The 14,155-nt window shown below is 46.0% G+C and overlaps 1 protein-coding gene across 1 annotated transcript in view; it reads right to left on the bottom strand.

The window, feature by feature from the left end:
• The window catches only part of CACNG4 (calcium voltage-gated channel auxiliary subunit gamma 4), a 40,514-nt gene extending 26,448 nt beyond the window's left edge, over positions 1-14,066 (bottom strand). The window contains exon 1 of the mRNA XM_041485651.1: positions 13,844-14,066. Within this exon, the coding sequence (XP_041341585.1) occupies positions 13,844-14,066 (223 nt within the window). The remainder of the gene's footprint in view (positions 1-13,843) is intronic.
• Positions 14,067-14,155: the final 89 nt, after the last annotated feature.

Here is a 14,155-nt window from a genome sequence, read left to right as displayed (position 1 = left end):
GTGCGCTGTCTTTCTGTCTGTCTGCTGAGGCTTTGCTAAGGGTTTGGTTCTGCAGCAGTAATCTCGTGGTGCAGCCATCTCCCGTGGTCCCCTCGGGAGGGAGGGGAAACAAGCCATGAGCAGCTTCTGCAGAAACTGCTTTGCTATGATAATGTGGTGTAATTAAACAGGACTCAAAAATCCCAGAGTTATAAAAACCCATGGCTTGTACCAACACTTTTACTCAGCTGTGGGTTTTCAGGCTGAATCGGGGCTGAGCAAAGAGATCATGAGAAAAAGATCTTTGACTCAGCTGATGCAGTTGGTCCTGTTCACCTTGGCACATTGTAGCATCTTAATAACACAATTAAGTAGAAAAAAAGAGAGATAAAACTCTGGAAGATCCAGAAACCTACTGCTTCTCAAGGAGAACCTCAAAATGGAGGTATCCCTTCCTGTCCCTCCTTTGCTTGGGTTTGCTTCAATATTTTTTCTCCCCTGATCCTGGAAGTTACATTTCCAGGAGTGAGGAGCTGCCATTGTACTGGCACTGAACTGCCAGGGCCCAGCAGTGGGGCTGGGGCTGCATCCCCTTGGCTTGCAGGGCAGCACAGAGTTGCTATTGAGTGTGTGTCCACATGGCAACAGCAGTGGTGCTCCAAGAATTTCATTTCCACGGTGCCCCTGGAATCTTCACTGCCTTGACATCTTCATTGTTCCACGGAGAAATAAAAAATAAAAATCCATGGGTAGGGTAAATGCAGTGCAAAATACAGAACACCATAGGACGGGGTTACCTAATGGTTAATTTGGAAAGGAACATATCATTAAAAACGTATGAAGGTGGCTACATATTGATGCTGTATAAATATTTAAAGGGATGCCTCTTGTAAGGGCAGAGTTCCAAGCTACACCTAAAATAACGTGTGTGAAGGGAAATTAAAAGAATATTTCACCATTTGGACTTGTTTAATCTGCCTTGGAAAGGCTTTTTATGCCCAGCTACTGAACATTAGTATGGGAAAGGAAATCAGAGAGAACTCTTTTCTGGTATAATTCTACCAAAGTCAGCAGAGTTAAACTGAAGATGATTTTTCTGGCCTTTTAAATAGAGTGTAATTTTCTCCATGGGTAGTTATTAAATGCTATTGAGAGAGACTGCGGCTGCTGTTGGAAGGGCTTTCTGGAGAGGTCACTCTGTCCCATGTGAACAGCACCAGTGAAAAACCAGGAGCTTTGTAGGTTTTACAACTTGAAGAGTTCCTGGAGGCTCTAACTTCACCACACGTCACTGCCTGACCCAAAGCTAAGAGCACATATCTATTCTGAGCTGAGATATCCTGGCTTGACATCCACTCCTACATCACAAGAATTCTGCCTGTAGAAATTGCTTAAAATATTGGAGGGGGCATTGCAAAAGATATTTGTGTGGACATTTGGTCCATCTCTGTCAGAGAGGACATATTCCTTAAATACACTTTCTGAGGCTCAGCTGCTCAGTCTTGACATTTTGGGGCTGTTGGGGTTTGTGTGCTTTTCACCAGCTCCCCTGAGCACTGGCTGAGGTGGCCATCCCCTGTCCTTGTTATTTGGGACCCAGGTTCCTGCAGCCTTGTCTGCACGTGGACCAATTTGAAGGGTGCTAAAATGCCCAAAAGGTACCTCCTGCATGGACACAAGGCTGAGTAAGACCTAGACTAAAAGGTTCCTATTTCGGGGCGGATTGGGAAGATGTCAGGATCTCTCAAAAGGCACCTCAAGGATCTGGATCTCCCGTGGATGGCTCTGTCCCCCACACAGAGTGCTGAGCCAGGTACCCAAAGTCTGGGGTTGGGCAGGAGCCAAATGGGTTTTCTTCCTGCCTGCACAGCCAAGGACTCTGCTCTCTCCTGCAGAAATTAAGCTCAATCCTCAGGCAAAGCAGCAGCAAAATTTGGATCATAAATCAAGATAAATCTTGGTTTTAATGGGGGGCAGAACCCAGAGAATTATTTAGCCATTTTACAAAAAGCCTAACATCCTCTTGGGATGAAATGGGAACACATGAGACCTCATAATTTATATATGTATTAACTTCCCACTGGTGAAATTAAAATGCAAAATAGTGTCTCTAAACAAAACTGTGAAGCTCTGTCCCTCGAGAGAGTTAAAAATGAAATGGGCAAAGCATCTCCCACAGGATCTATTCTTACCCTGGTAGGACTTTGGGCTGGATCGTAGGTATTTTCTTTCTCACAGCCACAATGCTGAGCTCCAAGAAAGGATTTGTCTGTGCAATACAGTGAAGCCCAGCAATAATTACCCATTGTGCTCTGTGATGAGCCATCCCTTTGGTTCTTCAGTAACCCGTGCACCTGGACTTTAACTAAAACCAAATAATATGCACAGAAAACATTTTTATGTAAGAGGAGGTGAACATCACTAAAAATCAGAGAGCCTTTGTATGGCATGCCAAACTGCTGAAGCGAAAAAATGTCTTCAGTGAAAGGGCTCAGATGTGAGCATGTTTCAGTGCACAGCTCCAGGAAAAACTCTGATAATAAATGTGAGCTTGTTATCGTTGCTTTTCAGTGGGAAGTAAAGCCGGAAGCAGGGTCGTGCTGGCTAATTGAAGCTTACATTTCCATTCAAGCACTGCATTTTAATTATAAACTGGTGACACAAGTGTCACTTAGTTCCTACCCTGTTTTAAGTGTGCGCACGTATAAAAAATATTTTCAGTTATTAATTTATTCTTGTGATCATATTCATTATACTGCATTATGTCTACCAGGCACGTGTCTAATGACATGTTGGATACATGCTAATTCTTATGCCTCTTTTAATACAGAGCTTACACAGACATTTTAGGCTGAGCACGGTGCCAGTTGGCCACCAAAACAGGTGCACATTAATGCTATAAAATCAGCATTAGGAGCTGTGTACCCATATTCTGGCCAGCTGCAAGCACTTGCTCAGCCCTCCCGGGGCACAGCAGTCATGCCAGAAAAGGGGATAACCTGTGGGAGTAGCTGCATCCAGCGCTGATGCCTGGAGATGCTAATGGTGAGGTCCTGCTGCCCAGGTCTGGCCCCGATCCTGGACCAAGGTCCAGCTCTGGCGTGTGAGCTGAGCGTGCTGGCTCTTTGTGCGGCCAAAGCCCAGGGTTAATGCTTAAAATTCAGGTGGAAAATTTCTGGCCTGTTTTTCCTTTCCTATGGGGTTTTTGTGCAGTGCCCAAAGAATGTCTCCAGCTAGAACGCTGCCATTTATACACAGAAATTAAAATAAAATGAGCAAAAAGGTCACTGGGAAATGGCTACCAAGAGACACCAAGTAAGTCATTAAAAACTCAGACCAGGAGCACAAGTGAAAACAAGGGAAATATCCCTAGAAAGCAAATTATGAAGGTAAACCTCTTTCAAAGGCATGGATGGAACAGGATAGCTGTGTTTTCCTCCTCTTAATTTGCTACCAAACTATAAAGAGGATTCTGTTTTAATAAGCACAACCATAGCGGGACACTGCAAATGAATTTTTTGAACGGCTGTAATTAGAAGTGGTGCTGTGAACATCATTCCTAAATGCTACATGGTTTATTTCAGGTCCTGCATCTTTAAGGATCCCAAAGCACCTCGGAACCATCTGTGTTTGTCAACGCTAAAGGCAAGGACAAGAGCAGAGCAAAACGTGCAGAGCAAAGGAGAAAAGCTTCCCATCCTCTGCAGCAACCCACAGGATGTTTAACCTCACAGTGAGCAGGTACTGGCATAGTCTTGGATAAATATCTTTTGAAACACCCAAGTAACTTAAAAAATGAAATTTGGCTGACTCTAAGTGCAATGGATAGAGGTCAGAAGCCTCACCCTTTGGAGAGTCTGCTCACAGTCTTGGAGCATCTTTTGTCGACAGACAGAAATGTGTTTTCACAGTGGGCAGAGCTGGGGGGATGTGGACCAGCCCTGATCCAAACACAAGGTGGGAACATCCAAGCAGCTCCAAGCATGAGCCAAGAAACTCAGCCCCTTGCTATGTTCATTGGCTTGGGATCAGTGTGTGCAGGGGGCTTTTGGACTGGGGCTGTCTGTGTCCTACTGCTCCATCTGGAAGGGGTCAGTCTGTCTGCAAAGAGCGCTCTGGTGACCCCCAAATCACTGACATGGCAATAACTGAGCCCCTGCTGGCTGGCAGAAGGATGAGGGTAAGGACCCAACTGGTTTGGGTTAGCAACTCGGTTGTAAGAAACATTTCCAAACTGTTACTGAGAGCCCAGATTTAATAATTAATGCTTTATCATGTTTAGGAGAGCTCTGCTTGATCCTGACATTTTCCAACAGTTCCCCTAATAAAACCCCGTTGAAACAGTCCTGAGCTCCAGCTGTACAGAATAACCTGCCTTCAGTCAGGTGTACCTCAGGTGGCAGAGTGGGAACAGGGGATGTTAAATCTGGGAGGAAGCAGAGTCTGGGGCTCTCCTTCTGCAGTGGAAATCAAATTCCTGAAGTTTTGGTAGTACACAGCTGCCTGCAAATCACCTTCCCACACTCAGCAGAGCCATATCTGGAGTTTAACAATCCATTTTGGGCTATTGGCTTCACTGGCTCCAGTAACAGGGCTCTGTTCAGTGAATTTGAGGGATTCAACCCTGTTCACAATCCTCGTGGATGAAAATGTGATGTGACAATGCAACTTGCTGTTTCATCATCTGGCTAAAACCAATCCAACACACAAAGAAACGAAGTCTAGCGAATTTTGCATTAAAATATATGCGTTATGTAAAGGACCATTGCTATGGCTTACTTGAATTTAGAATATCCACTGGACAAAGATGATTAAAGCCCACTACTGCCATTAGTGAGTCATGCACGGAGGAGTATCACAAACTTTCATATCTGGGTACCTTTGAAAGCTCAGCCTAAATAGTCACAAGATCTTCCAGCACTGAGAGTTCGTTATTTCATTTGCTTGCAGGCAGCTGAATGCTGGGGGCTGAACTCTAAAAAACCCCAACAGCATGACAATTCTTCCAACACAATCACCCAGTGCCTTGCTATCAGCTATCACTGATAGCCAGTGAGATAGGTGTGCACAGCTCTGATAGGTATTTGCTATAAGTTACAGTTTAGATTTGATTACATTTAGGCAATGTTCCTCTGGCAAGATCCTATTTCAAGCCATAATTGCGACATGCCATGGTTCCTTTTTAATGCCTTGCAGCACCAAGAGATAAACTGTGCCTCTGGGATGCAAGGAAGACAATAACAACCCCAGTGTTATTGAATGCTATATATTTGGACAGGAGAAAACATCCAGTCATCCATATTCCACACAAAACTGCATCATTTAAAAAGTATAAATGGGAGACAACTGATCTGAAACCCCGGTAGAGAATTGGCAGTGACTTAAAAATGGTTATTAACTTAATCTGAAAAAAAAAAAACCAACCTGGCAGCTAAACAAGGGTGCTAATTCCTGCCTGAGCTGGGTCCCTCTCCCACTCGAGCAGGGGATGTTCAGTGCTTCTGAATATCTCAGAAACATTTGGCATTATCAAGCTAACAGGACTGGCTAAGTGAGAAACATTCAAAGGGCACAACTAAGTGGCACAATTCCAAAACAGCAATTAAAAGGCGGAATGCTTGAAAAAGAACAATAAAAGAGGTTAATTTGTATCAGGGCTTGGCAATTGGTACAGGAAATACTGTAATTCCATAACGTGCTCTCCCTTCACCCATCTCTTCATACCATGGCTGTGTGTTTATAATCTATCATTCCTTCATGGATTACATTTGACAAGAAATGACTCAATTCTATTGAAGAAGAATTTACAGGGCTATTTGTTAAGTAGGCAGGAGCCTGGATAAACCCTGGGAAACAAGTGAAACAGGTAGAGAAAAAGAGAACCCAGACTATACCTTTGGACAAGTAAGTGATTACAGGTTTTTCATTGGCAGGATGGCACAGAGATAGTCAAAAGTTAAGAAGAGAAATTAAAAATCTTAATTTTCTACCCAGGGCAGTATCTACTTATTTTCTAGAGAAGAACTCATGCACTGTCATTGAAGAGCTAATTTCAAAGGTATATCTTTAGCAGAAGCAAGGTTACAACATTTTGGCAAGGGGAGGAAAAAAGAGGAAGAGAACAAAGATGTTGAGATGACAGGATGCCACGGGAAGGAGGAGGAAGAGGAGCTGGACTATCTGCCAGGCTAAATCAAGAACTGCTGCAATGCTTCCACTGCATTTGACTCCCAGCATGCAACAACTGGCAAAAATGCCCCCAGATCTGAAGGGAAATCTAGCAAAGTCTGTCTAGGCTGGGCTATCCATCCTGCAGGCAGCTTGCCTGGAGGCTTGCTATTTTGAGATAGTAGAGAAGCTGCTTGTCATTAATATTATGATAAATCTCAATACAGAGAAAGCCTCAAATGTTTCTGTGGTCCCCAGCACCTCTGTGTGCCCCTCAAAAGAGTCACAACCCCACTGAAAGAAAAAATACTAGCTGAAGCCCAGGACAGAGCCACCTTCCATGTTAAAATGTTGAAGATAAAATGAGCTGATGTACTTCAGGAGTGGAGACAAGTAACTAAGGGAAAGAGCTATCTGGGAATAGAAGAGGAAGGAGAAAATATATTGCAATTTAACTGATCAAAAAAACTGATCACTGAAAAAGTGAGAGGCTTCAGAAGAAGGCAGAAAAAAACATGAAGTCCCGCCCAGCACTGGTGCTGTCTGCTGCAAACACCCTTTTGTTCTGAAGTCATAAATGTGTATCAGCCTCTCAGACATATGGGCAGTTGTGCATTTATCCTGTTTATTTTACTACTCCTGTGCATCCTGCCTTGCCATCTGTTGGGAAGAATTTGGATGCTGAACCATAAGTCTGAGACATAATAAATACCAGTAAACAGAAATCTAGAATGAAGATAAGCACCAAGTAATGTTTGGAAGCAGGACCAGTTTTTCAGTTTGATAGTTTGATTTATTTCCTGAGAAGAGTTTTGGCTCAGAAAAGAAGGACCAGCAGGAAAAGGTCCAATTGAAGGGACAAATCTGCGATCCCTTCTCTTATAGTGGCTTCATATTGGCATAATTCCACCGCCTTCCTAGAAAGCAGTTAACTTCACGTAGGTGGAGAATCAGACTTAATCCTGTCCCTCAAGGAAGACATGCTTGAACACCAATATTGCATGTATAAAACATAAGTTGCAAGCAGAATGCTTCAAACCCAGCTAAAGCCGCGTTCCTGCCTCTTCCCCGAGCTGGGCAGCCCTCTCGCCGTGTCCCAGTTTCTCCACATCTTCGTTTCCATTTTATTATTAGAATGAGAGGGAAGTGGGTGGAAAGGAAGCACAGTTATCCCTCCTAGTCAGGGGCAGGAAGATAAAGCAACTGGCCCCAGATGAAGCAGGAAATCTACCAAAGCCCAGAGTCACAAGCCCATCACCATCATCATCCTCCTCCTCCTCCTTCCTCTCCATTTTCAGTTTGGCAATTCTACAGAAATTGCTGCTCTTTAGCACATAAACCACAGAGACACCAACTAAATATCTGGGAGCTGAGAGGTGTTAATAACAGACTTCAGATTACACTCAGTATCTAAGTACTCCTACCTCCTCAAAGGAATTAGAGATGAGATGAAAGCACTCGCTTCTCTTCCTAATATTTGTTCCTTTTTTGCTCTGTTTCTGCAAAAATACACAAGACTACAGGATGGAGACATCAGGTACACTCCCCTTCCCCTGAGTTTCTTATGAGGTGTTTTGTACCTGGCAAGACTGACTGAAGCTACAGGTGGGACAGCATGACCTGAGCAGAGGTGACACTGTGTGACCCAGCAAATGGCACAGGGTGTACTGGAGGAATAATCTCTGTGCTGAAATTTCACAGGAGCAAAAAAAAAAAAAACAACCAACTTTGTTGTATTGACTTGTTTTACCAGTTTACACTGGTGAGGGTCAGTAGAGCTGCCAGAAGGAAGGGCAAGCCCTGGAAGTATCTAAAAAGAGCAATAAAAGCCCATAAAGGTAACAGCTGCTGGACAAAGCCCAAGGACTACATTACATCATTGCAAAGGTCCCCACAAACCCCAAAATGAGTTACTATGGCTCTGACAGATCCTACCACAAATGCCATCTGTCAAGTCCTCAGAACATGCAGTGTAACTATATACAGAATAAAAGAGTAACTGCAGCACAACACAGCCACGAGGATCCTGTTTGTACAACCCAACACCTCCTTGACTCTTCACAAAACATTTCTGCAACCTCCCCAGAACAATCCTGAAACCCAGGTGAGATTAATGTCCTCCACATTGCATCCTGCACAGCAGAAAAGAGCTTTACAGCTGGATTACAAATGTGCTTTCATTGGTCTGCAGCCTTGGGGGAGCATCACTAATGCACACAGAGTCTTTGGGATCTAAGTTTTGCACTGGGATATCTGACATGCTGAGAGCCACAGAGGAAAAACCAAAACCTTTGTGTAGCCTGATAGCTCCCTGCTGGCTATAGAGTAGATCAAGTTCAAGAAAGCAAATTAATTCATTAAAGTGACATATATTCAGTCAATTTTTCAGATCCTTGTTTCATAGGGCAGGAAAGAAGGGATGTTTTGTGACATCAATAAGATCATTTGAGAGCCTCTGTATAAACGTTCAAAGAAGTGCATTGAGGAGACACATGCTTTTTTTTTTTTTTTTTTTTTTTCATGTGAGAATAGACAATACCTTAACCCATCTTCTGCTGGCAGATCCTCCAGCACCAAATTTTCAGTATTTTTAAGTATTTTTTTAATACAATGGACAATATTTCAAAGGGATTGAACTCTGTGTCCACAAAGGCAGTTTCAAATTCAGAAACTCTAACAAATTGAATGCTTCTGGAAAAAAAAAAAATTAACTTAAAATGGATGTTAAAAAAAAATCACTCCATCAGTTGCCAGCAAAACTGCTCTGCTTCAGCCAGGGTAGCAAAGCTGACACTGGAGTGCTAAGAATTGCTCTTAAAAACAGTGAGTAAAGCACAAGGACCTTCTCGAGAGTGTGTTTTACCAAGGCAACGGAGATGGTATGAGCAGGATGTATGGAATGAAAGAGTGCAAACATGGTCTGCATCACAGCAGAGTCCTTCACTGATGGGTTCATGTTTGTGTTGAAAGATTCATGGATGAAAGCTCACTCTTCAGAGTGCAATAATATGTATATATTGTCCTAAAAACAGGCTACAGCATCACAAAATAAGTTTCTCAGAGCAGAGACACCCATTTGGGTATTCTCCATTTGCCACCACTTTTCCTTCACAGTGTGAGCACAGGCTCATGTGCCTGCACAGACTGAGAAGAGCAACCACCTCTTTATGTGCCTGTGGACACAACCTCCAAGGCAGGTCACGTCTGATCTTAGAGGGATTTAACACTTGCTCTACACCAAATAACACTTTGGCCACAGCATTGGAATAAAAAGTCTGCATTGTATTCAGTTTATTACAAACAGTGGTGGTGCTGGAGCTTCATAGCTGTGCTTGGAGAATACTAAGGAATATTCATTCTTTTTGGATGAGCCATGAATTTGCAGTACTGATGGACAGCAGCCTGCCTTTATTTGCTTGCCTCAAACATTGGTATAAGCATTTTTATTTTGTTTTCAGGAGTATCCATGGAAGCGGCGCATGCGGGTGCCGCAGCTCCCGTGTTTGTGTGCATTCATCCAAGCTGGAAGACTTGCAAATAATTGTGCAAATGTGCATTTGTGCAAGTTTTCAAAACCAGAAATGATTTACTCGATCCTTCCTCCCCATTATAAATGTTCCAGGAAGGACACGTGGGCCCACGTGAATTAAACAGCCAATTGCACCACTTGAAAAGTAAATGGCAAACAGGGAATACTAAAAGCAGTAGACACAATGGGTTCAAAGAGATTCATGTGCTGAAGTGTTTAATAAAATACTCTTTGAATAAATTTAAATTACAAGTACATTACTTGATTTCCTATCTTGATGTCACAGAGCCTGCAGAGCGCTCTATTGTGAGCTGTCCTATTAACTTCAGCACGATTGTTCACCAAGATAAGCAGTTTCAGTGGATAAAGTGGTGTTTTTAACATTGTTTTTTGCTAGGCAAACATTTTAAACAGATCTTCCTCGTGAGTAGGACCATGCGAGGCTCAGGAAGCTGTGCTGCCCATTTCCCATAGGAACAGGGGCTGCTGGGAAGTCGGAGTGGTTCAATCTCCCTTTTTGGGCTCAGGCTGACCACAGAATGGTTACTCACAGGACACAGCATCCGCTGGGCTTGCAGGACCCTGCTCTGCACCCAGGGACCCAGAGGTGCTGACAGCGACCACAGCTCAGGTGTGGGCATGGGACAGAACAGCAGGCACCCAAAACGGGGCTGGTTTGCTCTTCTTGGGAATTTGTGTGCTGGGCTGCAGGTCTCAGGTTGATTGGCTGCATGGGGGGTCTGTCAGAAGCTCCCTGCTCTGGTGACATTTTAGCTTCAGCTGCTGAGACTGCAGCTGTTGTGGTTGTCTTGGGCCCAGAAAACCAAACCCCAGCTTTGCCAGGGAGCCCTGGGCCACCTTCAGAGGCTCAGCCATTCTGCTCCTCACATCCACACCAGGAATTATTTCACTTTCCCACCGAAGGCAATTACCTTGGATAAAACTTAAAAATCCACGCAGAAACGGCGCAATTATTTAAAATCCACTCAATGAACCTCCTACCTCCACCTCTGGCAAACACACTAAAAGAACAAAATTGGGATTAGACAGGCAAGAGTGTGAGTGATGGATCATTAACGCTGCCTCTTGAGTGACTAAGCTCCATAGTAGTATCAACTACTAGTGCTGAAACATGATTTCATCCCTGCAGCTCCAAACAAAGATAATATGCCTGATCCCTAAGCTGTGTCACTCCAATTACGATGCCAATTTGTTGTAAAATATTGTTTCAAAGAAAAACAGGAAAACATTGAGGAGCACCTGATAATTGAATTATAAGGTTATTCTTTTACATCCTGTTTCAGCAATTTTGTTTGAAATCTTGGGACTGGGGCTACAGAACAGGTGATTGTTCATAATTCAGCATATAGGTTGTTTAATTGATAAAGCTGAGAAACATTTTACTGGGAAATTTCAATTGACCTGAAATTTGCTCAGCAAAATGCTTTATGTATGTCAAAAGCAATTTCAGAGGCTGTTAAAGGCATTTTCAGCTTCTGTATATTTGTGTCTCAGATTTGTCTTTTTGACATGAGTGAAATGGCAATAAAGACCATTAAAATAAATCAAGGAGGTTTTAACAATTATTTCTCCAAAACACCAGAAGATTTCTAAAAATAGGTTTGAAGCCAGACCGTTTAAACACATATAAAAATCCATAACTGAAGCTATTTTCCTGCTATGTATCTCCTCAGAATTGCAATATTACCTTTAGATTACTAAAAGACTCAGCCACTTCAAATGAGTGAGGCTCTGAAATGGTCAAGGGAGTGTTGTTTTAAATCAGCTTCTAGAAATGGTTTTATTATTTTATAAAACAAAGGAATGGTTCCATGTTGAAATCCAAGTCCCATGGCATGGTTTAAAACATGAATAATTTACTGTATCTATAGATTTTATCTTACAAAACAGAACATACTGAAAAAGGAGGAGAGAATGTAGTCTTTGCTCCTCAGCTCTGTGAACAGATGACAGCTTTCTCAAATTGGGCATTCTTAGCACATATTTGACAACTTTAAAAATTGTAACTTTATAATTTGATTATGAGCATTTGAATTTTGAGCAGAACAGCTCCCTTGCTGTCGGTTTGATGTGTCCCATGAAACGCCTTTTTATCCCCCAAAGTGATGGGGGTTTGAGCTTCACTGGCACACAGCTCCTGGGTGCAACTGGTCAAAATCCCCTGGTGATGCCAGGAGGGCACCACTGCTGCCCAGTGGTGCAGCCAGGCTGGAACTTGGCCATGGAGCTGGGAGCTGCCTCCACACTGCCCATTCCCCACAGCTCCCCTGACTGCTCTCCTAAACAAAGTCCTGACTTAAGCCCAGGTGAAATCAAGGAAGAAATCCCACCAGTTTCAGTCAAAGCTGCACTTCTATGAATGGTGTTACTGGGAGACTACACAGAAATCCTGACATTGGGAAGCTCAGGGATTTTTCCCACAGGTGACAGGTCCAGCCTAGCTGAACAAGCTCAGCAGCTCCTGCAAGATACAAACAAACTTATTTTCCATGAAAAACAGAGGCTGAAGACACTTAGAACAAGCTCAGTGAAGATCACAAGATTCAGTTCAAGTGGAGGATGCTCAGCACCTCTCAAGCAAACTCAGGAGCTCTCAGATGCAAGCCCTCATTTTCCAGGTGCAATAAAAGCCCATGCTGAGTGTTAGATTTCCTTTAAGAGTCATAAAGCCAAGCATTGCTATTACCCATAAACCTTCACATTTCAATAATTCTTTCTCTCTTTAGCATCTAAAAATGTTTCCTTTTCCTACAGCTCTTCTATGTATGCCTACTATTGCTAGGTAGCAAATCCGGTATTTTAAGAGAAAAATCATGTTACACTGTAGCCTTAAATCATTAGCTAGAGGAGAAGATGAGAACAGACGTGAGAATGAGGTGTTTTCTACCACGCCACAGTCTGTTCTGGGGAGAAAAAAACCCATCTAAACACAGCTGCGACTCTGAACCGGAGCTGGGCTCGTCTGGGCTGAGCCGTCTGTCAGTTGGAATAAAGCACAAAGCCGGGTTTGCAAAGTTGCCGTGCGCTGAGCCGCGCTGATGGAATGGGGTGCGCAGCAGCCCGCCCGCCGAGCGCATCCCGGTGGGGAGCGGGGCCCCGGTACCCCCACACCCCAGCCACAAAGCAGCTCGGCACAAGTCACCAGCCCCCCTCTGCCCTCCCTTTCCCCCACACTCTCCTCCGGCAGCACCGAGGCTCTGCTGGCCGTTCCCAGACACCATGGACCAGCAGGTGAGCGGCTTCAGAGCCGCCGTGGCCACGGCCCCGCTGCCCGCGCAGGTCCCTCCTTTCCCGGGGATGTGCCGCGTTCCCACGGCCGGAGCCCCGCGCTCTCGGCTGACAGATGTGCTTTCGCATCTGGGCTTTGCGACCTGCTCTGCCAAATGCTCGCAACACCCATGTGCTTCTTTGTCCCCGCAGTTACCGCCGCGCCTTCTCCACAACTCCATTTTCAGAGCGGGAGCCACATGTTCGGCCTCTGCGGGGAGCGGGGTCCTGCTGCCCAGCTCAGCCGCTACAACACCCATCTTTTTATTGTTCCCACCCTCCAGCCTGACCCTCGGGCTGTATCGAGGAACCCCGAGTCCCCACTGAAGCACCTGAGCGGTGGCAACACCCCCTCCACCTGAGCTCCCGGTGTCTCTGTCTGAGGGCAGACTGGGAGGAACTGGAGTTCCCGCTGTCCTGCCCGAGAGCTGTGGTTGAGCTCCAAAGCTCCTAAAGCCAAAGTCCCGGGGGCAGGGGGGAGAGGGGAGACCCAGCCCCGAAGCCTGTAGGGCTCAGGTGCGCCCCAAGGCACCCAAAGCCCCGTCCCCGCCAGGAGCCCCCCACAGCCGCGAAGCCCCGGCGATGGTCGCGGAGCGAGGTCGCCCCCCTGGGCAGCGCTCCCCTGGGCAGCGCTCCGCATCCCGCCGCCGGTTCCCATGGCAATGTCGGAGATGCCGGTTGCCACGGTAACGCCATCCTCCTCCTCGGCCGTGTCCGAGGCAGCGGCGCGGCTCCGGCCCCGGCTCCGGCGGGGCTCAGCCCGGCGGCTCCGGCTCCAGCTCCTGCTGGGCTCTGCCCGGGCGCTGCCCGGCGGCTCCGGGAGCGCAGCCGGGTCCCCCTGGGGAAGTTGCTCCCCCCTCCCCGGCGCGGCCCCGGTACCTTCGAGGCAGCAGATCCTCCAGAGCCCCGAGTGCGTGAGATCGCCCCGCGCCCGCCGCGGCGGCCCCTGCGCCTCGTCCGTCGTGATGTTGGTGCCGTTGCAGATGTGGGCGCTGGAGTAGAGCCAGTAGTCGGTGCCGATGGCGATGGCCATGAGGCTGAAGGCTGCGAAGGCGCCCACCGTGGTCAGCAGCATCTGGACGCCACGGTCACACCACACCATGGTGCTTCATAGTCCCCGCACGGGCGCGGGGGGCCGCACGACACCGCCCGGCAGCCGCCGCGCCCGCGGGAGGCTCCGAGTCACGGGGC

Source organism: Pyrgilauda ruficollis, unplaced genomic scaffold (genome assembly GCF_017590135.1).
Source record: "Pyrgilauda ruficollis isolate IOZ18807 unplaced genomic scaffold, ASM1759013v1 scaffold72, whole genome shotgun sequence".
In the NCBI taxonomy this organism is placed as follows: Eukaryota; Metazoa; Chordata; class Aves; order Passeriformes; family Passeridae; genus Pyrgilauda; species Pyrgilauda ruficollis.
The sequence above is the reverse complement of the archived record's forward strand: the minus strand, read 5'-3'. Positions and strand labels throughout refer to the sequence as shown.